Raw genomic sequence first — 25,501 nt, forward strand, 5'->3', positions numbered from 1 at the left:
CATTTGCTACACCCTGCTGTTTTTTCGCCTGTCAAGCTTTCTCTGTCAAGCTTTCTCACACAGCACATAATGCCAGCACATATAATGGTGGCAGATTTACCACTCAAAAGTCTTGGTAATTTTATGAACAATGGATTCCTGATTTCACATAGATTGACAAAAGCAGGCTGAAAAGACATGGCTGTCACTTGCAGACTTCAGCTCTAGCTAGCTGGCTAATAATGTTAATTCTGTGAGTTTGTTGAAAACATCGTCCTATGTTGACTTTTTAAGGTTTCAAAGTGACTCATTTTAAAAGGGAGAACCATGTAAAACGTTCTTAAATACACAGCTGATGGCTACATATTTGCTATAAGTCTGAGTTTGAAGCTGCGTGAGATTCCGTGTAGAAGAAACAGAAATAAAGAAATTGCATCGATCGTCTACTGCAGTGTAGATGTCACTGTTTGATAAGTCATAGTATTATAAGTATGATAAGGAAAAGTCTAAAAGCAGACTTGTGTTTCATTGTAACATAGCCAGCCAGACATGCTAATGTTTGCAGCTAAAGTTAGAGCAAACAAACACAGTCCATTCATCAGCTTTTTCTTCAGTTTTATCTATTAAAAACAGTATGGACCAACCATAATTTAGCAATTGGTCAATTTCAAATGACTATGATGTTACTTCTGTGTACTGTATATCACACATTAACCCTCCTTAATTTTGGCAACCCACTTTTTAAACAGGACTTTGTTAGATATATAAAAAAAAAAGCACTGCGCCTTGATTTAGGTAAAAAAGAAACTTTATTGAACAGTACCCCTCAAAAATATTAGAATTTCTTTAGCTTTGGTATCAACTGATGTACATTAATGTATACAAGAGCTTGACAGCACATAGAAAACAGTAAGTGTGCTAAAAGTAGTTACAAAAAACTGCATACTGTAATCGTATGCAGTAGCAAAAAGTACCACACCACTTATAGCTTAGACATTCACTGACAACACAGCATCGATGCACTGCTCTCAGAAACGGTGCAGTTATCTTTGTATTGCAAGAGGAAAAAAGTGTCAAATCAGTTATCAAAAAATTGAACAAGATGCAGACAAGTACATGGCAAACAATATATACAGAGTAAACTTATTCCATCTAAAAGATATTTCTTGCCTCAAGTAAACTCTTGTCATGTTCTGGGAAACACTAGGAAATCATTTTCTGTTTGTTTGGGTTTTCTCTGATGTCAGTTACTCAAAGCAGAATGACTTGTGAAAGCAAATTGTTTGAAAATTTTGGAAATTCTGAATAGAGGCTGATGCCTTCCCACATGCACTGTTGACTACGTGCCAGTTAACAAGGCACTGAACTGCTAATAATTTTATAAGAATGTTTGAAGATTACTCTTTTACATTAAGTGACCAGTGACCACAATCATTTTTTGAGTACACTGGACACTCTGTACTTAAGATTTAACCAAATCCAGTACAGCTCAAAAAACAAACAACAAAAAAAAAAAAAAAAAACGATTTCACAGATAAGTACATGTGGAAATGCCCAATTAAAATCTGTGAAAAAATTAGCCCGGAGAGGCATATGTTTGCAGGATTTTTGCAGGATATCAGGTATCTGCATCAGTAATATCAATTGAACATTACCAGATACTGTATTTCTCCAACCTCATTTGCATATTATACTGCAGAAGTGCACATGCACAGTCATTATTGAAATGTACAGTAACTCTCCAACATGCACCTATTTCTTTGACCTTAAAGTCACTTATTCCTGAAAATTTTTAATGCCGCTAGCATGCTAGCAATGCTACACGTCTAATGAACCACTTATTAAACCACTTAATTGAAAACCACAACGTATTTCAAAGTGACGAGTGATGAATTAAATGAAAATTACTGGCAGGGACTAATAACTAAAAAACTCACACTTTACAGACATTGCCAGTACGTTCTCATTACTCTTTGTAGTCTGTTTTGTCTCTTTAATCTTTTCTATTCCAGGAAAGACTTCAAAATGCTTGGGGTAATAATGTGTCTTACTCTACCTCACTTTGTAACCACAGACAGTAAGCAGCCAATACAAAAATACATCTCATCCCTCTTCCTGCACTATAAACACATTTCTGTCATGACATTTTATCAGAGTGAAGACCAAACATTAGATAATGCACAAAATAAATGATCCCTACAATGCCTGTTGTTACCATAACATTCTGACTGCTTTCTACAAAAATTGTGGTAACATCCTTCAAATGCTGATTCTTAGCAACACAGAGAGATGCATTTTCTCTGCAGAGAAACAAAGACTCCCTGCTTCTGCAAGTTTACCACCTCTGATATCTGTTCATATTGTCTAGAGGCAGTCCAAGATTTGCCTTTACAGGTCCATCATCTATACTAACCGGGGCAGAGCTGATGCAACAGCTGCATTAAATCCACCTGGACTTGCAGGCTGCTGCTCTCCAAGCCTCAGTAAAACTACCTCTCTCAATATTAATGACTTCCTGGCTGGGGACTTTTGGACTTTTCTTGGTTATAGCCAATCATCAGCCATCAAAGTGGGCCACTAGTGATACTACAACAGGTTTGTTGATGTCTGAAGAAGGGGCTCTGGTGACATCGTTGGTGGCTTCAAAGGAAGGGCCTAGTTGGGGCATGGTGGCGGCTGGTTGGCCCAGGGAGGCTACCATAAATAAGAAGTCGTTGCTACGGCGGGGACCAGTGACTGCTACACCTCTCATGGCCTTGGTGGCGACCTTGGAAGAGCTCTTCAGGCTGGAACCTCGTCGAGGAGCCTCACAACGCAGCAGGGCTTGAAAACATCTGTAAAACTGGGGCAAGCATACAACACAAACACGTGATTAAAATGTACTGTATTACAAAATTAGATGAGACTACAGAGGATGAAATTGTAGAGACTTCCCAAGAAGAGTATTGAGCATCTCTCTCTCACTGATAAGAGAGATATCTACTGAACCTTAAGGCAAATTACAAATAATTATGAGTGATCAGACCCTTCTCCTCTCTCCTTGCCCCCCTTTACCCACAGTAGCTACTACTTTGTGGTTTTGAGGTTTTTCTGTCTCCTGTCTTTTCATGCAGAATAATATGCCAAGGGACACACATTATTTGTAAAGTTTCTAAAGTAAATTATACATTCAACTAATTACATTCTCAATCATGAGTGCGAACGATTACTGCATTTTCAATGGGATAAGTGCTTTTGTTAATGTGTGCTTAGAAAGTGTGGCAAGCTGAGGGTGAACGAAAAAGAGAGAATGGGAGACAGCCAATTTCACCCAATCTGGTATTTTCTCTTGCGTGAACTAACCACCCAAGATTTCCATTTTGTGCATAATAATTTTCATAGTGCAATTTTGTGTGTCAAAGGGGTCTTTTGTGAGGCGAGTTAACATGTAAGAGTTTGGAAAGAAAAGCTGACACCTTAAGCAGTATAATGTATACTGGTAGTTGAAAAAAAATGAGGAAAAAAATTGCTCATAATACGGTTATTTTAAATGTAATATTTGAAATATTTCTTTCTATAAATTTCCCCTGATAAGACTTCCATATATATTGTGCAAGATAACAATTCACATTGCACTAACAAAGTGTGTCAATCAAAACAGGAAGTGCACTGCATGCCCAAGTTAAAGCTGCTAAGTGGCAGAAAACATTGAAAAAACAACTTACACTAACAAAAGTTGTGCAACTTTACTAAAATGTGAAAGTGTCAAAAGCAAAGGAAGAAAAAGAGTGAAAACAATGGCAATGATTTGGGGAAGAAGGATCCACTCACGGGTATAACTGCATATTCAGATCTCCATCTCATCAGACTCAGAATCTTGTCAAGGAATCGCAAAACCAAACCTTGGAAAGCACTAGCTAGCCTTAATTTAGCTAAACACCACGTAAACAGACAAGGGTTTTTTTGGACAAAGAACAGTTTGTTTGTTTGTTTGTTTTTTACCCTTAAATCAACCAGGAAAGTCTTGCTGAGAGCAATGTTCTATTTTTCAGGTTCACACTCACACATTTTCTGCTCAGTACTCACACAGAAGCTGCTCAGTGCAACCATTGTGCTCTCTCTGCCCCTGTGCCACTTCACTGGAGCAATTTGCGGGTTAAGGGCCTTGCTCAAGGTGGTAGTTATCAGGCGGGTGCTGCTTTTTCACTTCCAGCACAACTTTATCTTGGTGGTCCAAGAATTAAACCGCTGACCATCCAGCCACAAGACAGCTTCTCTGATTTTTACACCACCACTGCCAGAGCATTGTGCTTTACCCTTAGTAACGTGTGATAGGCTATGTCATCTGGCCTGCTCTACAGTTGATCAATATTTCGTGTGGAAGACTGAGGTATAGCCAGCAATGATCAAACAGGATGACAAGCGGTATAGGTGTATGTTGCCTTTGTTTCAACCATACAATTTAAACTGCATGACATAATGGCTCTTCTGTGGCATCTTCACACTTCTGCGAGGCAACTATGGCTAGATATAACAATCCTTTTGTGGCTGTTATGTCTTTAAATTTCTGCCATGACAAAATCTCCAAGACTCCAAGTATTAACTTATAAATGAGATGCTGCATCAAATACATGAGAATGAGCAATTCATTGACTCCGGAGCAGCCTCTGTACAAGGTACTGAAAGTGGACAGACTTTTATACACAGGATTACTTCTGCTATAGTCCATCCTGGCACAGATTTGACTGACACACTGCCCTGGATGTATCCTAACACCACTGGATTAACTGTTGAGGCTCACATACCTTTTACTCGCACAGCACTGGTGCTAGACCTAGAGCATCCACTCCAGCCAGGACTTGGGCTGATGTCATTTGCCACAAAGTCAGATCCAGTAGGAAATTAAATAACAGTGCACCACAATCACTCCACGACTCATTCTCTCATGGCAAAACAGATATGACCCTCTCACTCTGAATGATGAAAGGTGTGACAATACCAACCATGTTGAGGCCAAGGAAACTAATTGCAACACTAGCATTAAGGCTGGCCAAAACCTGATGAATAGCCCCAAAACCTCTGATAAGCCGAGGGCCAGGAGTAATTTTGGTAAACCCACACCTAACAGGACGAGGGCAAGAGGAAATACTGGTAATCTCACATCTGATAAGCCAGACACTCTTCTGATAGGGGACTCTATAACCAAGTATGTAAGAATGCCAAAGACTGCAAATCTAACTAGGGATGATACATCTGTCAGGAATTTAACAGGGCTGCTGCCAGTTGTCCCCTCTACGCATCCAAGTGACAGGAAGATCATTATTCTCACTGGATCCTGTGACATTCTGCAGAGGAAAACTGCCTCAGAGGTCCTGAAAAACGACTTGCCTCCTACTGGAGAAACTGATTGACTATCAGTCACATGCATTCACATCATCATTCCAAACTTGGGACAAGGAATAAAATCTGTCAGCAGAATCTTGGCCCTGAATACATGGCTGACAGTGGCATGCCTCACCCATGGGATAAATTTTGTTGAAAATGTCGATATCGTTTGGAACTGTAAAGGCAGCTTTAAACCTAGTAGGATACATCCAAACATTACTGATTGCAGACTGCTCTGCACCAACCTGAGCCGTGCTCTTGGCATGTTGTACCAAAACAAGAACGCACAGATAAGTGTCAAGGGCAGCCTGTATCTATCACTCCTCATCAGATCCTCTGCCTCACATTACTCAAGGCATTCAGAGGATGACTCCCAGTCAGGCATCTAAAGCCCCTCTTCCCCCTCTTCATCACATTCGCCAGGAACCCAACATTCCCCCTCCCCACCTCCACCACAATCACCAATCAATGAGTGAGTTAAAGCTGCCACAATGCAGCTCAGTGAAATTGGTGAACTATTGAACAACAATAACCACAGACACCATCACTCAGGCGTCTTTCAGAAATGAGACAGACACCATGCTGCTCATGCTTAAACATACTTAAGCAGCTGGTGGCACGGTCAAACATGTCGTAGCAATCTGGTGCCTGTCTGGGTAATCTTAACTTTTATTAGCCGCAATCAGCCTCCTGTCCTGTCATAGAAGGTAGATCAGCCACCAAGATATTCATCAGTGCTTATGCAGGAATTCTCAGCGCTGATCACACTTGATGCCACTTCTTAAGATAAATTAATGTTGAATGGAAACCTGAATATTCATATCAACAAAAAGAATGACTCCAAAGCTATGGAGCTTGTGAATTTACTGGACAGCTTTGAACTCACCCAACATGTAAATGAAGCCATTCAATCAATCAAAGGTTGATTTGGGCCTGAGAACTGCACTGTGAATCAACAAGAGGAAGTATTCCCTCACTGTTAAGATGCAGACAAAACAACGATTTTAGGGCTAGGCAGATGTTCACGTTCTACCAGGAGTACAAAACACAGGCCCACTACTGAGCAAATTTTCTCTGCAAGTCAACATTACACTCAACAATCAACACTGGCTTTATGAATCAACAATGCTAGAGACACTTGCTCTCTAGTCTTGAGTAGACAAGTTGGCCAAGAGAAAAGGCCCTCTAAAAGGCTTTACCTGGTATCTCTGCGCTTGCTGCCACTATGGTAGCTTGCTGGAGATGGGGCAACCCCTACCAGCCCGCTACTCCTAGTCAGCACTTCAAGCTACTTTGGCTTCCAGCAGTGGTGTGAAGGAGTTTAAACCCACTGACTGCTCTTTAGAGTCACTGCTCCCTTACCACCATCTCCTATTAGGGTCTGTCACATTGTTGTAACTTGTATGCATTAGCATTTTTTCCCCTCCAGTGCACTTCTGTGAGAGAAATCTGGACAGTCAGAGCTATCTCTTGATGAAATGTTTTTGAAAAGGTGGGAGGCAAAGGCGGTCGGCACTTTGCCCCTCAATGTTCCAGCTGTTCTCAGTGCCCTCTTTTAAGAGTCATTCAAGTATGTTGACTAGATGCGGAAGTTGCTGTCTTTCTGTACAGCTCTGGTACCTGCTGTGACTGCAGCTGGAAGAGACTTATGTTCCCAGTGTGTTGTTCATGCAGAGATGAGTGGTAAAGCCCATTATATGGAGCCAGATCAGTCTCAATATTATTGAATAGGGTTTGTATATAAATAACTCTCTCCACATAAATATTTTCCAGTGCACACGAAAATAGTTATCAAAATATCAAATATCAAACAAGTCTGCATACGAAAAATAAGGTTCACAGATGTGTTTCTGATGCACACACAAATATTTCTTGTTTCAATAGTAGAAATCCATAAATATATGTATTTCATCAAGAACATATTTGAATGTTGTTACATTTATATACAAACCGTTGAACATGCATTTACAAACTGCTTGTCATGTATGAACTTCAGTGCATTTGTGTGTGGGTTTTTTTTAGACTCCCCTGATGTGGCTGGATTCACAGATGCTTTTTTTTTTTTTTTTTTTTCTGAGGTCTGTCTACAAATAAACTTTCTGCGGATCTCAACAAGCTGAAGATCAATGGTGCACAAGATGTAATTCTAATCACATAGAAATCTTTTTCAAATCAGCTCTAAGTTATAGCATGAAAACACTGGGGTCTCTTGCTGTACCCACTCAGATGAGCATCACTTGTTTGATGAGGATGTACGATATACACACGCAGCATCAACATGCCTCTCAAATGCTATTTTCAGTAACCAGATATTTTCTTTAAAATGCAAGCTTGACCAGATAACAAGAGATATTACCTTAAAGACATTTCCTCAAACTGATAGCATTGTGTCAGTGATTTCACATAAACTGTTACAGGTCTACACCTCCACAAATACTGTATTCTAACCACCAGCAAGAACAGGAACACATCAAAGTATTTTGTGGAAAGAAAGGACAGGCTGTCTCCAAGGTACAGAGGAAAGGTATTGCAATGTATACACGATCTGTCAGCATATAATAAATAGTGAATTGACCCATGGATATATTTTTCCATCCAAGAAACAGATCCGTAAGTCTCAGGATTGTGATTTCATGCAGATCTTCCTGTTTTACACCAACCTGTACACATAACAGAGCTCCTGTGTTGCCCAGCTCACAGTCCGGGTATCCGCTGATGGACAGATAGGAAGATCCTGAATAATTGAGGACCCCAGTCGCAGGTTGAAAGCATAACAATGCATTCAGGGTATTTGGCTATACTTTAAATTCTAGGCATTTCCAACCACATCCAAGATATATTCACAACACAGGCAGGCATTGGACCACAATTTAGACCATTTTCAAGTGTTCTCAGCTCCTGTTAATGTGATCTATGAAGATGCTCCTCTTAAGTAAACGTAGTATACTTAGTATACTTTGAGTTTCATGTATACTTATAGTCTACTACATTTTCTCATGAGTGCAAATCATGATGAAACTCTTTCACAGCATCTGGTTAGAGTGGGGATACCACAAAAGTCAACTGTGAACAATATTATGTGTAGTGATGAATTAGTGAGAGAGAAAAAACAGCAAAATAGAGAGTTGGTGGATACATAGATGAACCAAAACACATTTATAAAAAATGATTGCTAAAACTAATGGGAAGTTGCCCAGCAAACCTTGTAACAATAATGAGATGTAACGTCAGTGTGGCCTTGCACAGGTGCTGAAAAGGAGTATCTTTATGTAACAGCTCCTACGAGCATCCTTTTGTTAAATGAAAAGAGGGGCTGGTGTCGTCAGATTCCATGAAAAGACTAGAACCAACAATGTATTGACAACAAGACAAGTATTGCGTGTCTGTGCATACCTTCTGGTTTTAAAGATTTGCATCTTAAGTAAAATAACAATGATCGCCGGACTGAGAGCCATAGCCAGGCAGGGACCGTGTAAAGTATTGATAAATGGACTAACATAGATTTGCTATTGATCTTTTCATTGGATTTGTTAACAGTGACACAAATATAGAATATCATCAGTCTTATCCTTTAAATGATAGCCTCGATACTTTTTCTTTCAAAACCTGTCTTAAAACATGATTTTTTTTTTTTTTTTTCCTAACCACACCATGAACTCATGAGAATTTTGTAGTCATTTGACTTGACATCGAACATCTCCTAAACATCACTGTCTGTCAAATGTGTATTGTGTATGGAGAGATAGAGAGAGAGAGAGAGAGAGAGAGAGAGAGAGAGAGAGAGAGAGCCTCAGGACATAACCATACATTTTTCTCATGGTGTATCTTTGTGCCATGCATTCGTCCCCTTTGTCAGTCTGTCCATAACCTATAGGTCATCTAAGAGTGAAGGCTAGCAAGAAGATGTAAAGAAATGAGACAATCAACATCTCTCTGTGGTGCTGATGCAGACTCCCTCCTCCCCTCCACTGTCCAAACAACACACTGAAGAGTGTTAGAAAGACAAATAGTAGAGGATGAAGTTACTTAAGACACAGGGGCATCAAGGCTAAGGTCAAGAGAAAGGTGAAGGCAATGACAGACAAATAGATAAAGCATGACAGGGAGATGGGAGAGTATTTTGGAAAGAGGGTTGGAGATGACTCAGGAAGGGTCATCTCAGACTGCTCACATCAGGTTTGGGTGATGCTTTCTGTGATCTGGGCTGATGCTGTGTGGGTAGAGGATGACAACAAGAGGGTCAAATGTCAGGCATCATCTCAGACAATAAGGCCTTTATCTATTTTTTAAAGCATGGGATGTCTGCATGGATGCAGTATCTACGTGACTGTTCACAAAGACACTTTCATTAGCAGTTCACACACGTTGGCTTTGCAGGAGGACACACCAGTTTAATTTGTTTTCTAAAAAGTCCAACATGATCCAAAAATATGCTTGAGGTAGGCCATTGTTCATATGATTTATTCTTTATGCACCCAACAGAGCTTGATGCAGAAAAGAATAGATCCTGCTCTTTTAATTGAAGTCTTTGCGACACTATTATCTAACTCAGCAGTGTTCTCACTGCAGTCTGAGAAGAGGTCAGTTGCAGACACATCATTACATTATACATAATGCAATTTAATGGATCCAAGTAAAGTGAGTCAATGGCAGGAAGCATTAAGTTTCTTTTATAAACATGAGCAGATAACCCACTACTTCATTACAGTTGTGTCACTTAATTTGAGCCAGTAAACTCTCCAGTGTTGTGAAGTATCCTACAGACCCCAGGAAATCTTCTAAAAATGGAAAGATTGGAGTGCTGTAGCTGGGAAAAATAATGAGTTTCACACAGGAACATGTGAACAGAATGACAATCATCTGAGATCCTCCTGGGATTTCCTGGCACATTCTCAATTCAGCGAAGGGCTGCAGTGTGTTTATATTGTGTGTATCAATCATTTCCTCACACTGCAATCAGTGGCTGGAACTTTCAAGTCTCACAGACAAGATTTCCTACAACATGTCATTGCTGTGATGGGGAGAGCCATTGACTTAATACCTCCTAACAGACCAGTCCCTTGCCTCAAACATGGTTCTTCAGCTAGAAAAGTCGACCCAAGTTCCTGTTTGAAGTGGTTGGAGGAGTGAGATGATTCTGATGTGGTTAAATAGGCATCTACCCAGAAACCAAACAAAAATCAAAACATTACTGCGGCAATGCTTCACCAATCTTGATGGTTACTTTTTCAGGGGTACTGTGCATATTTATTTATTTATTGTTCCATTATTCACCAGTAATTTGTATACACATATAGACAATATGCACATACCAATACAGAAACATGACAGCAACAGTGCCTGCACAGCAGTAAACAATAGTTTCATTTGGGCAAGCAACATGAGTGACACTTGTTAAATCAACGTTAACGGTTTCACACAAGACAGCTGAACGTAAATATCGTACTGTCTTGTTTCCAGACGTGGATCGTCTTTGCAAGTGGTTAACTGAGCAAACAACCATAACATAAACGTCAACATTCAGCGCCGCAGCTAACCCTCTTTCTGATAATTTCATCTAAACTAGCCCAGTAAGAACTTTCCCTCATCTTGTCCATTGCAGATTTCACTTGGGGCCCTACATCTGAATTTAACATCACATGACTGCAAACAACCAAGTGGGAGCATGACTAGGAGGACTTGCATCAGATAATGTGCCAAACAAAGAGATATAAAATATTTGTTGAAACAGTGAAGCACCGAAGGTTTAATTGACACAGGGATGGAGTCAACAACAACATTAGGAGGACACACAGAGAGATTTGATAGTTTCCCAAAATCTATAGTCATTCGGACTATCTGCGGTCTGTGACAAATAATCGCTTTGGCTTTTTTAATGGTAAGGGTCCTGCGATTACGCATTTGGCGGAAATGTCAGCCTCAAAGTCAGACGTCCTCATGTCAGCCCAAAGATGATTCCTCCTGTTTAAGAAACCTGCAACCATACAGCTTCATTAGTCAGTTACGTATAAGCTACAGCAGTTAACCAAGTGAGATTTTATTGTTCAGATCGAGTCCAAAAAAAAAAAATCCTAACTCTGATTTCTGCTTGCCAAGGCTTTGCAGCACTGTTGAGTGCTCCCTTTGAAAATTCCATTACATCAGAAAAAGTACATTTCAAGTTGATATTGGGTCTTGGTCTTGGTTTTAATACCTCTGTACCTGACGAAGAGCCAATTTGGGCTTGAAACATTTCTCACATGATAAAATGGAAATTTTAGGGGAGTTCTTAGGGGGCAGAAATGAGGCAATAAGCCCGTAATATTTTTCAAGATATTGCTGCTATTCCTTATTAACACAGTCATCCATATAGTCTCCGGCTGCAGGGGCAGGCTTCAGAACTTAATGATGAGTTATCATTTGTTTAATAGGTATGAACAGACTATGCTGGATTGGCTGAAACATTACATGGGAAAAATTGTACTCTTAAGGTGCAGACACACTGTATCCATTGACGGATGGCGAGTAGGCAGACCCTATTCATTTTCCATGGAGAGCAGGAGATCTGGCCATGCGGTGTATGATGGATATGGCATGAGAAGCTGACGGACCAGTCGCCATATCCGAATTAGCATAATCCCGACTCAAATTTATGCAAATGAGTCTGTCCAGCATGACACACCAGAGAAAATCAGCTCACATTGTCAAACTAGGCAGAGCTGATAAAATATGAATCAAATTCTGTTACCTCTATTTCGTGTTTCCAGGAACACATTTCAGTGCACTGTTTAGCTTTAACATTCACAAGTTTTTGGCTCGGCTGCCATGTTGAACAACGGACCAGCCAAAATCAAGCACGGTCCAACTCACAGTTCGTCGCCCTCCAGCCAGATCTTTCAGTGGTCCGGTGCATTCAGAGGTGTCCTCGGTTTCTGTGTGTCTGCACCTTTACGGGCACAAAATTCCAGTTCTGCCAGTCGGTTCAGTTGGAGTTCACTCATTCAACTCATTGTTTCTTTTAAATTGACTGAAAAACGTATCTCGTCTGAAACTCACCGCAAGTAGGGGATGAAAGTACTGTACAGACAACAGTCGATACACAGTGTTATGTGTAATGCCAAAGGGGTAATTTAAAATATGCTTCTATTTCAACTTTCCAATTAAAAAGATGATTATATGAAGATAATATAAGGCACGACAGCTATCAGCCTAAAGGCCTCTAAGTGAAATACTGCATAGATGTACGTGAGCAGAAACCTCTTCTATCATTTAGCCTAAAGGCTCCTAAAATCATGTCACAAATACATTTCCTATTTAGGTCAAATGATGATTGGAGTTCTGAAAACTAGTCGCAGTCAAATATGCCCCGACTCCACCGTCATGAGTGTAGCATGAAAACAGACTTGATTATTGTTACCATGAACTGAAAAATGCCAAAGAAGGAGATCTGTTTTCCTTGACCGCTTGTTGAGGATACCTGCATCTGATTTTTTTTTTCTCCATCACATCTCATTTTGAAACTGTTATTTCTCTTTAAAAAGTCAAAGCCAGGGTGGAGCAGGCCTGCTGACGGGGCAGAGCTTTGTCACTCAACAATATAAGTTATAGTTATCCTGATTGTCTCAGGATAACTGGGAAGAGGTTTGCCTACATGTGCTGAGAAGAGTCAGCAGAATATTCATTAAACACCCACATCAGGATCACCACATCCACCCTGGTGTTACTGTTGCTTGTAGTTCAGTCTAGAAACTAGAGGCCATGCAAGGCAGGAACCCACTCAGTAATCTGTCAGATATCACATCAGTACGCCAAGGAGCACGCCACAAATCTTCATCATTGACTTTATCGTTAAACAAGATTTTACAATGTTCATCCTACATGTCAAGAATTTAATTACAGTAAGAATAAAATCAGCAATATTTCCATTTTGTCCCTTACACTAAGATTAGCAGAACAAGTTTAAAGCCCTAAATCCACAATAATAAATTTCCGTATGGCTCTGTTCTGTCACTCTCGCGAACACAGAGAAGCTCTGTGTTTCTCAGAGAGGCCTGGTTTAAAGTAAAATAAACCAAAGTAAAGTAAAGTAAATACAAGCTAATGTCCAGTTGTTCATCATTCTGTTTCTTATTTGCAAATCAGTCATTGAATTAGACAGAATTGCGCAGTACCCCAAAACTCCAGTTAAACAATTGTGGAATAACCTGAAGGAAGAAAGATTGTCAGAAATAAACAAGAATGTACTTTCACCAACCCAAAGATTTAAGGAGTGATGGAGTAGATCACTCAGAAAATCACAGGGCCTGTCAGACTGTCAGTCATGATGAAGCAATTCACTGCAATAAAATGGGAAAATGTCGAATTTATATTCTGGAATGATGCACCTGCAATTTGCGCACAGATTATTTTGGAGCTCTGCTGCTTTGCCTCATTGTCTTAAAATGTTCCACAGCTAAAAATTACTGTTTGCTGCTACTTGACCCAATTTAAGCCCCTTTTGCAATAGTGTTTGTAATTATGATTATGTTAATGAAGTCGTTTTGGAAAAATATGCTTGATTTGAGTTATATGACAGGATTGGTACTGCTTTTCATGCCTGTCTGCCAAATATGAAGCTAGAGCCACTTAGCTAAGCAGGAAAGACAAGGGCAAAGGCAACAGGGGGGAAACAGCTAGCCTGAAAGTTAGTAAAATACAGGAAGTCACTGCGCTGGCCATGAAATCACCGACACAGAACCCTCTGTAAGACCACAAACAGTCATTTTTGCATTTAAGTGGTCAAACAAATTAAACACACAGATATAAGTTGATAATTAGTGTGCTGTAGAGGTGCTGGTAGGTTGATTTTGATACCTTAGCACAGAGCCAGGCTAACCATTTCTCTGTTACCAGTCTATGCTAAGCTTAGCAGCCTCTGACAGTAGCTTCATACTGTATGTTGTATGTTTAATATTGTCCTTTTCCATTTCTATCATTTTGCGTTATCCCTCTGTGTACAGTATGTCACTGCTGTGTGCAGTTCTGCTTCATTAACATCAACATTCATCCATTATGTTGGGCTGTTTATTCACCAGTCCTGAGGCATGGCTATGTGTGTGTGTGTGTGTGTGTGTGTGTGTGTGTGTGTGTGTGTTTGCAACTGGACTCACAGTTTATGGGGCAACAATAATATTTAATGTGAGACAGAAAGATAATTCAGTGTAAACTTACCCATAATTCAAGGGTGTTCTGACATCCACCACTGGCGTCTCAGCTGTGAGTGCCGTTGATCGTTGATGGGACAAACACACACCAGCTGCTACTTGTATCTGTACAGCATTTTTAGTCTTCAACTCGCCTCAACTCACAGTTTCCATAGTAACGGGCTGGGAGGAATTGAAGACTGAAAAAGACATACAGGACATTTGGTGTCCCTCTCTCCCAGTTTGGCTCTCGCTCGCATGGTCATGGGGTAGATGACTGTGGCCTAAAATGCTCCTGTAGTATCAGGTAGTTGCATTGGAGGCTTGAGAAGGAAGGGAGTGTGAGAAGAAACAGACACTGTCTGCACCTCCAGATGACAGAAGAACATCTGGAACAGGCTGCAATTCTGTCTTCTATCTAATAACTTCACAACAAAATAACTCTTGACAGGAACTTCGTGAGGAAAGTTTCAACTTCAAAGCAAAGTATTACACTTGAATGACTTTGGAGACTGATAAGATTTGCTCTCCAATATACAGTGCTTTTTATAATTCTCTGTATAGTACATGAAATCCTTCAGTCTGAGTCTGAAGGGAATATATTCTAAAATCTTACACAGCATTTTGTGTTCCACGTAATAGAACAGAATGAGATGATAAAGATTACATTGAGGAAAAAAAGTTTTATCAGTCTGCCCCAAAGGGAGTGGAGGACAATCTTGGTTATCTTCTGTTGCTTTTTCTCACCACGATGAACTGGTTTCCACAAAGGAACAAAACACCTTAAGTCTTATGTGTAAATGCATTGTTTTGTGCAAAGAGTTTTACTTGAGAGAGGAGCCTCTGACATATGAAGTACAAAGCAGAATTTGAGTTCAGTTCCAGACCACCATACATCCAAAATACAAACGCTAAATCAAAGTCGGAGGAATAAGATAAGGGGTTCAGTCTGTGAATGAAGTGTTTTCATCTGTCAGCCAAGAACAAACGACACCTGCCGGTTTTTAGCTTTGATTAATCATTTCATAATATGCCTGAAGTTCTTCAAATCTAGTGTCACTTTGAAGTCGTGTGTCAGCTGAAAATCTTAATGAACCAGGCAGAATCACAACAAACAGCTAATGTGTGAGTGAAAGCAGTTGTAAGCTTACGTTCTCTTTCATAAGTTGAATGTAACAAATCCTGAAATGCTGTGAAACAACAATGGCTGAAGGGACACAAAGAAAAGTCTAACTCTGTGTATATTCATCCAGGCCCTTATTTTCCCACTGTGTCCCTGATGTGGATGGATTCTGCTCAGTGCTACTCTCTAAAACACCCAGAGAGCGAGGACGGTCTCCAGCACCCAAACCTAAAATCCAGGTTGTGGTTACATTTTTTCATGTGCTGCAGCATAAGGCAGCTGACGTACTGACGACAGGTTAAGAATGCTGATGCTGCGCTCATGTCACATGCAGTCGGATGTTCTGTAAATACAATCTGTCGACAAGGAGAAGTGTTTGTGTCAACTTCCTGATGGGACTTAACAAGTAGGATCTGTGGACAGTTTTGCAGCTGCTGTCACCACACGCCTTAGGGAATGGCTGCGTGTGCGTGTCGTCCGCCTGTTGCAGTGAATTTGTTTGGTTTAATATTCAGAAACTGCTGTAGATATTGGTGCTCCAGTGATTCATGCATACTTCAAACGTGTAAAGCCAAAGAAAAACAAGCAAAGAATATGAGGAAGTGTGTGAACAAAGGGGCTGGATTAAGCCACAAGGGGCCACCAAGGTAAAAATGAGCTGTTGGCTCTTATTGGCATCTCCACCCTCTGTGCATCGTGTAGGCTTTAATTATTAATAAGTCATTAGCCCACACAAATTTTCAAGAATATGCACCATGTAAGCACAATAAAAACTGAAACAACAAAGGCCTGAAAAGTAGATTTTAGTTCCGGAACCCTGAGGCCTCAAAATGAGGTAATAATTCAGGTGTCAAACTAAAGCCATGATTTTGCACGGATGGTGCACAGACTGTTACCAAACAAATTTAGAGTTCATCAGAATATCACAGACTAATTGCCACTTAGTTTGCGGGCCCATTTAAATGAGGAACGTGTACTTGCGACCGCTCATCACAGGTTATAGATTTGCTCAGCTCTGCTCAGATTTGAGTCGACAGCAATCAAACCAGAGTGAGCTTTTTTCCCTCAGTGGATTGTTACATTCGGATGATTTTTAGAGGCCCAAAGAGGCGCAAGTATCAATAATTTCACATGAAAACAAAGAACAAAAGAAGTGTTTTTTTCAATCAGCCAGTGTCCCATCAGATTTATCTCAACCCACGCGTTGCCAAACACAAGTAAGAGTCTGGAGCCCCGAGGCAGCGTCCCGCTGTGCCCAGTTGGTAATGCAGCCTTGGTAAACATGCAAAACAATAAAAAAAAATATTAAATAGGTGATTAAATGCAGCATGTTGCAGTCAACAATCAACGTGTTTGGAAAGACGTTTGAGTCACTTTTCAGACTCTGCAGTTGTAGCTGCTCCGGTTGTGAACTGTTACTGTTTAAAGCTCCATAAGGAAGCAGGTGATTTAAATGCAATCAGTCATTATATATTATGGCCTCGTTAAAACTAACAATACCTGTCCTCTCATTTAAAAGTGCATCAGCACTCCTCCTCCTACTGCCAATGTGTCTCATTAAATCGGATTTCAATTCGCCAAAGACCTTTGCTGAAAATAACCTCATCTAATTTTCAGGAAAAAGGAATCTCAGATCCATCTCAAGCATTGTTCTTTCCGTCTTGGCCGAACCTGAAACTGCTAAATACAAAGGCTCCAACTGAATGAATCAACAGTCAGCCATCAGCCTGTGGATTTAATTAAATAACAAAAACAGCCGAGAGTTGCATGATAAATGTGACACTACTTTTAAGGTCTGCTGTGATTAATTATTTGAGGCTTTGTGTCCCCTAGTCCTTAATTAATAATTTAGTATGTATGTACAGCTAGTTTATAATCAGATATGGTTCTCCACATGTTGGCCACTAGTGGCATAACACGAGGAATGACTGATGAAACACGTCTGATGTTGGAGTTCACTTCCCAACCCTGGCTGCCTTTTGGCTTTCATCCTGTCTCCTGTCTCTCTGGCCCTCAAGCCAAAAAAGCATAAGCGGGGCCCTCACTGTCCAGGCAGAGCCCGCTCTCTCTTCTCCTTTCAACTTGTGACAGATGAACAGACGTGTTTGCAGCATTTCTTCCACTGCTGTATTGAACTTTGAGACACATGTGACTACAAATTTAAAGGCTCTGAAAACGTATTTTCTTAATGAGCGTCTTGCTGTAGGCTAGTTGATGGAATCCTACTGCACATGAACTCACCATAGTTTGCTGAAGTTAGGATAGTATTAGTTATTTTTCTTTTTGCCCTCCAGTTGGTGTGAAGTAGGTGGGATTCACTGAGAATAAATTGATATTGCATATTTGCGTGCACCAGTCAGGATTGGGCACCATCTGAATGTGAAATCTGATCAAACCACACTGAGTTTGGGAGTTTTAAATGATAATAAACCCCAAACTATGTCACTTTTATTACTTTGATTGTCATTTATTTAGTCACAAGTATCTAGGAAATAGTTTGACATTTTGGAAATGTGCTTATTTGCTTTCTGGTGGATACTATCTTAGCTTAGCATAAAAGGGGAAACAGCTAGCCCGGCTCTGTTTGAAGGTAACACGATCCATCTACGAGATTCTCTCAATCTTATCTCTCAATCTTATTGATGAACATGATATATCTCATTTGTTTATTCAATAAGATTAAATGTGAAAATTACAATTGGTAGTTTTACATGGGATTATGTGGTGGGGGCATTAACTGCCTTGAGTCTTGGCTTGTTGCTAAGCTACGCTACTGGCTGCTGACTGTAGACCTCTATTTACCACATCTAACTAACTTATCTAATTATCCACCAGAAAGCAAAGAAACTAAACTCCCAAAATCTCAATCAGTTCCTTAAAATATTCATGACTCAATAAGCAAAAATCATCTTCTCATTTTCCAAAATTGAAAATTTTCTTTTAATGTTACAGACAAATCCTTGAAGTGCTTGATTTGGAGCTTTCATACATTAATATTATTCAAGCATCGCATATTGGGGGAATGCACAAATTTAAAAAAAAAGTTCATAGTAGTGATAAACCTAGTGTGAAATGACGTGAGCTATGGGGGCGATGTGACGTGGACCCATGTCGCTTTTTATTTACCTCCTCACAGGCAACTTAAATGTAATAAAGTAGTAGAATAAGCAAATAACACAATCATAGTCCAAGGCCACAACAACAAACTCAAAATAGGAGCTCCCACTTAAAGATAATAACTCCCAAAGTGATTTATCATGTTGTCTAAAGTGGACACAAGCAAAGTCGGGACCTACTGTTAGTTTAATGATCAAAACTGCCTTCATAATATTGCAAATAGCCCTGCTGGTTCGATAAGCAGCGAGTAAGTACCAGCAGTTGTTGAGGATTATATGAAAGACTTGGGTTGTTAAACGTAGCCTGAGATACACCAAAATGCAAACTTGGACAAGATGGAGTCGAGGAGGATCCAGACAGTGACTCCCCTCTCTTCTTATTGGATTGTTGTCATTTGATAGCTCATTACCTCATTGTGACGCTTCTCGATACGCTTATTATAGCACATTAACAAAGGTAGAAAGCCATCATTCACATGTCCAAAAATAACACATTATTTCTTCAGTGTGACATCGCACAATGGGACTTGGGCGTTTCTCCTTGAATCTGTTGCAAATAGCTCGATACAATGTGACAAAACCACCGTCTTATTCATCATCCGCACACAAGAACATCATTTAGATTATTCAGTGTCAAGAAGGCACCGTAATGACATCAGAATATAAAACAATGACTCATTTCCATTATATCAAACCACCGTGACAACAGTGTGAGGCCAGGTGGCCACTTCGTGACACTGGATGATAAAAAGCACTGACCTCGGCCTCAGCCTTCCCTCCCACTCTCACCTGTTTATTCATGAAGACATAGATGACTGGGTTGATGACCGTGCTTGTCTTAGCCAGGACTGAGGGGATGATGCTTGCCTCAGGCGTGACCAAGCCTGGCGGCCCGAAGGTGGCCAGCAGGGCCATGATGCCGTAAGGCAGCCAGCACAACAGGTAGCAGATCACCATAATCACCACCATGAAAAGCACACGCTGCTCACGTTTCCTGCTCATCGACGCGTTGATCCCGCTGACCTGGAGACAGTGAGGGAAAGAGAGCGAGAAAATAAGGAGAGGGTGGGAAATAAGACTTCGTTGAGCGAGCAATCTCCTGCGATGACACAATGTGTTCAGACATAAAGGTTTTTGACTTTTGCTGCCACAAGGCATCCGAATGTTCCCCTATGGGAGAGAGCTGTTAGAAGAGGACTCCAGCAGCAAAATGCAGGAGCGACAGAATGGAGTGCAGGTCAGACAGGGTGAAGGCAGGGATTGAAAGGCGTACAGAGAGGCGATGAGAGGAGGGGGCAGGGAAACTCATCTCAACATCTGCAGACAGACAGACTCTAATCAGCGGGGAGACAGAGGCAGGGGAAGAACAGAATGACTGAGAGCGCTTTGTTGTCGCTGATCATTGGATTCACTGCAAGTCTTGATCTCAAACACAGATATTAAGTGGCACAAACGCGTTAAGTGATTGCACATCGTTTTCTGACAAAATGACATGCCCACACACACAGTGTAGTCCTGAAATTAAAAGATAATTACAACTCAGCTTTTTGTTTGTTTGTTATTTCGGACATCAATCCCCTCGTGAATAAGATAATGCTCAGATAGAGTCGCAGTTAGATCCCACATCCCTGCCAAGGCTAATAGTCCACTCCTCTGTGATATGCAAATCTGCAAGCACAGCAACAACATACTGTACGACTGGACATACTGCTCTCTGATTTGTTTGTGAAATATGAGTAGCCAGTTGAAGGTTAGCTTAGCTTAGCACAAAGACTGTAATCTTTTTTTGGCACAGGAACTTCCTGGAGTTGCTGCTGGTTGCCTGGCAAACAAAGGGGATATACATTTTTAATTACTGAGTGTTAGAGTTGCTTTCAGGCAAATTTATTTCTCTTTGGACCGAGACAAGCCAACAACTTCTCCATGTTTCCAGTTGTTATGATAAGCTAAGCTTTGCTGTCTCCAGCTACATATTTACCATACAGTAAAGAGATGAGATTGATATCAATCTGTTATCTAACTCTCGGCAAGAAAGCAAATATATATTTCCCCAAATGTCAAACTATTTCATCAGCTGCTAAGATCTGGAAACGCTGCAACATTGTCAAAGAAAGTCTGACAAGGGCAAGAAACACAAGCACTCAGACCACTGTAGAGGTACAGCTACTGGTCATTTGGAAGAGAAAACAAAAGTGAATGTAAAATTACGACTCAAACAGTCATGCATGCAGTCTTGACTTAACGTTTGACTTTAATCTACTGTACACGTTTTGCACCCTCGCTTTTTTCTGTGAAATGAAAAGTGACATGATCTGGCCAAACCATCAGCTTGTTTACAACCAGTATGATTGTCTGACCACTCGTGTTTCTTACCCCAGACCGCAGGCAGCTGAGCAGTGGAGCAGGTGGAGCAAATCCATCCTCATCCTTCAGCTGAGGGAGCAAAGTACTTTTTGTCTCCTATTAAAAATAAACTTATCAGGTGATTATATATTTAAGCAGCCTACATCTATGATCATTTTACTCACTTTTTTTGAGTTCACCTTTGTTTAAAATTGGATCATTTAGTTCAGTTCAGTTCAATTCAGTTTTTCCACCTTTTATTTTATTACTACACCCCTCAGTGATTTTGTCCAGTTACTGTTAATGTCACAGGCTAATCTGCTGTCTGATGCAGCCATGAACATGGAGGCCAACACACACACACACACACACACACACACACACACACACACACACACACACACACACACACTCACCTTCACATGGACAAACTTTCAAAGTTAAAAACACCCTCACTCTCCACAAACTTTCTCAGTCTCCATTTGTGTCTCTGCCTGATGGCTGCATGTCGGCGGCTGTCACTCACCGCTGTTTCACCACCATGGAGACACACACACACACTGACAGACTGGTTTCAGCAGTGGCAGGTTTTCTTTTTGCTTTTTTTTTTTCTTTTTTGAGGGGGTGGAGGTGACGTCAGATGGTGATATTCTCAGAAAGTAGGTACTGATCACATAGTTGTACGCATAGTTTCACACATACAAGTAAGTCACTCAAAGCAGACAAACAGCGTGACTTAAACAGAACAAAAAACTCCAGTAATGAGTCCAGTGATCAGTCGTCATTCCCTTGACAGCTAATTCTCACTCTCTGCTCACCCCTGCATGAAACCTCCATGTTTAAGACTATATATAGACATTTCCATTTGAGCACATTCTGCATGCATGATGAATACATGTTTATGCATGGGTCTGTAAATTATTATAAAGTATGTTTAGGTGCACCTCTCCACATTGTTCTGTTCACATTATTCTGACCATTCTGTAAACTGCATTCATTTAGACCCCCGTGCTGCCACTCACAGTGCAGCATTTGCATGAATATACACATTAATATGGCACTCAGCTTTCACCAGACAGGCAGAGTGTTTGCCTTGCTGCCATAATATGACACAGAGCAAATAAGCATTGTGGCAGATTAATCAAGCCATGCCAGTGATTGACAGACTCTTTACATTTGTCTTTTACCCCCACCTGAGACTTCCACAAGTCTTCTAATGGGAATTCAGTGTGTGTTCATACAAAACATGTTTAGACTATTGTATTCAAACTGTGAAGTGTTTACACTGCACTACGTTAGTTCCTTTCAGGCAAACTGTGTCATGGTTTGTCATGAGCTACCAGCTTAGTAATTCTTTTGACAATGGGTCGTGATTTCAGACGGAGGCAGACAAAAGCAGGCTTCTCATTTCTAACGAACAAGCATACATTTTGCCGGCTGAAATGACAACTGTCTCGAGCAGAATGTACCTGCTGTAGATGGCTAATTAAGCTAACATTAGCTCCAAGAGTTGGTGTCTGTGGCTGGCTTTCAAGTTGACTTCTGCAAATGGGAGTCATTAATATGCACTAGATGGCTGTATTGTAATGTGCTTCATGCAGGCTATCTGCATGTTCCAGGCGAAAGTCAGCACCCTCACCAGTTGATGACCCGAGTGTAGCACTAGTTTGTCATAATATTTCAAGTATGATATGGGAAAATCAAACAATTTCATCCTAACATAGCCCCGTTTGGCCTCTTAGTTTTCTTGTACAGGACAGAGGTGTGGTGGTTATGACATTTATGCTTTCTTATTCATATTTTCCAACCGTATCTTTCACTTTTAACATTATGAAAGCAAAGTGTGTAGGACAAGGACCTCAGATAACAAGTTTGATGAGGGTGCTGGAGTGTAAATTTATAGAAATCCAATAAAGAGCAGGACAGACATAATGCTAACATTAGCCTATGTTCTAATATAGTAGTATAGTACCCAGGACGAACTTCCACACAGTGGGCAAATGATACACAATGGAGGACATTGTGGACATTTTGCTTTGAGGACATTTTGCTAATGTTCGTAGCGTATGTTAAAGCAGCAAATACACTTTTGGTTTAGGAAAGAAAAAAAAAAACTTTTGATACTCTTTACCAAGTGTTGCTCTCGCCCCCATGCATGGTGCTTAAATACGAGTAAAAGTCCAAGACTTGATAGACCTGCCATGCCTAGTTACACTTCCTAAACTATGACTGGACAGGAGTTTAGTGAACAGTCAATTTCACAGCCTATCACGATGAAGCCACTGGGAGAAAATGAATTTGTTTTGAGTCCCTCTGGCGTCAAAGCTCTAAGTTGGCAGGACAACAGCAGGACAAAAAGTCCAATAAACAAGGTCCTGAGGAGACAGTTTGATTTTTGTCTGATTTACTTGAAAGAGGCCAGTATGAACTCAAAGAAACCAAATACAAAAATAATTTTAACTTGCAACAACAGCCAATATGTCCATAAACTGCTAGGTATCCTGCCAGGAGCTGGGTGACAGTTCAGTGCCATCTGTATATTGGATAAGCTGCATGACACATTGGATAAGCTGCCTAGGGCTACACACATTTATGTCTTTTTACCGCCTTCTCGTGTTTTGAAAGTTTTTAGAATCCATCCTTGTTCAGCTGAAAAGGTCGTCTGTCATTTCAGCTCAGAAAAGTTTCAGTTTTACTGCCAGTTTGGCTCCGTTCCAACCCTGTACACTTTCTCACTTTGTCAGCTCGGGAGAATAGGTGGCTAAAAGCTTCAATCTTGGCTCTGATTAAATAAATGAAGTGGCAGAGATCACAGACAAATTGAGGAAATGGAGAGTAAGTGGTGAATGATTGCAATCAAAGGCTGGGAGGCTGGTGAAAGGAGCTAGCTTACTAATTGACTGGCCTCACAGAGAAACTGTTTCATATGCTAAACAGCAATCCCCAAAGCCGTTTTATTAATATTTATGTGTTGCGTCCGTGTGACGGCACAAATCTGTTGCAGCCTTTTGTCAAAATGTTGACGACTACAAGCTTGGTAATGAGCATCAAAATAAACAGTAAGTTTTTGATGATGGACGACATGATGTTGCACTAAGGAGGCAGTGAACTGAGAACAGCAGCCACTTTCTTTTTAGCTCCGCGTCGTGACAGTTTGAAATAGAGTTGTAGATTGCGGGCAGCGGTCCAGCGCAGCACTGATGCTCACAGAGTGTGGATAGACGGGTGGGAAAGAATTTGTCAAGGACGGTTTGATGGGAAATCTTTGTCAAGAGAGAATATCTTCACAGCGTTCACTGACTAAATTAAATATCCGGTGGCTAATTTTCCTTTGCGACGACAGAAGGAGCATTGTCTCCTCTTGAGTCCCTGGCGAGCTGTCAGTTTTTCGACAGATCATTTGGCCGATGTGCTGCAATGTTAAAATTAGTTTTGAATCAAACTAAAAGGAACAGTAGATTAAATGTTGAGGTAAATTAAATGGCTTTGAGCTTTAATTATGTGTGTCTGTGAGTGCTTCGACTCTCAGCGTGTCCATGTTTGTACCCTGCCTTTTTTCCTGTGTCACACACCAGCACATAATCAAATTGCAAATGTGCCATGTGTATGTGTGTGTCAGCCCCCACCAGAAACAGAAACAGTCCTTTTCTCTACCATGGACATTTTGGATGTGTCATAGTGCGAGCTAATAGCATTAAAGAGGGCTCTGTTCTAGTCAAGTGACCCAGGAGGCCGTGACAGTGAGCCAGCACGCACAATACCAGGAACCTGCCACTGAAGCAGCTAAATGGAATTCAGCCCTCAATAATTCCATTAATTGAACTTGCTTTTCCTACTCTGACTTGTCAAAATCTCCTCAGAGGAAAAAGGCCTGTGTAAGCTAGTGTCATATTTATCAAACATTGGATGAAGTACCGAGACGCAGCAGCCAACTCTCTCATGAAAGCTGCTCAGTCAGCGTGTGAAGTTTCCATCAGTTCCTATACTGTAATAATACTACTAATGTACTAATACCTTCTACTGGACCTAATGGTTCAGACTATGATGATTTAATTATTGATGATTAAGAGGTTTTACAGTGTGTGTCGCAGCAGTTTTGCAGCAGTTTTCCTCGTATTGGCGCCCAGTGCCTTATGTGACTTGCATTTTAGACCTTGGCTACTACATTGATCGGGTCTATTCTCGTGGAATTTTTATGAGTATTTTTATTGGAAAAGCATTCATCCTGGTATAGAAAGCACTGGCACAGCTGAAAGAAACAATTCATGGCTGCAAGATAGGCTGAATGTTGACACATGGAGGACAGACCTTCAAGAAAACCACTTAACTGCCAGGCCTGAAGGAGTGTCATGTGTAGTGCATGTGGAGATCAAGATCAAAAATCTGCAAATGAATTTTGGTTGATTAACATTTCT

General features: G+C 40.7%; 1 protein-coding gene across 1 annotated transcript in view; it reads right to left on the bottom strand.

The window, feature by feature from the left end:
* Positions 1-772: 772 nt before the first annotated feature.
* tmtopsa (teleost multiple tissue opsin a) overlaps positions 773-25,501 on the bottom strand; it is a 62,214-nt gene continuing 37,485 nt past the window's right edge. The window contains exons 3-4 of the mRNA XM_076745189.1: positions 19,533-19,766; positions 773-2,821 (exon numbers count right to left, since the gene is read on the bottom strand). Of these exons, the coding sequence (XP_076601304.1) occupies positions 2,537-2,821; positions 19,533-19,766 (519 nt within the window). The 3' untranslated portion in view covers positions 773-2,536. The remainder of the gene's footprint in view (positions 2,822-19,532; positions 19,767-25,501) is intronic.

Source organism: Chaetodon auriga, chromosome 12, assembly GCF_051107435.1.
Source record: "Chaetodon auriga isolate fChaAug3 chromosome 12, fChaAug3.hap1, whole genome shotgun sequence".
Lineage (NCBI taxonomy): Eukaryota > Metazoa > Chordata > Actinopteri > Chaetodontiformes > Chaetodontidae > Chaetodon > Chaetodon auriga.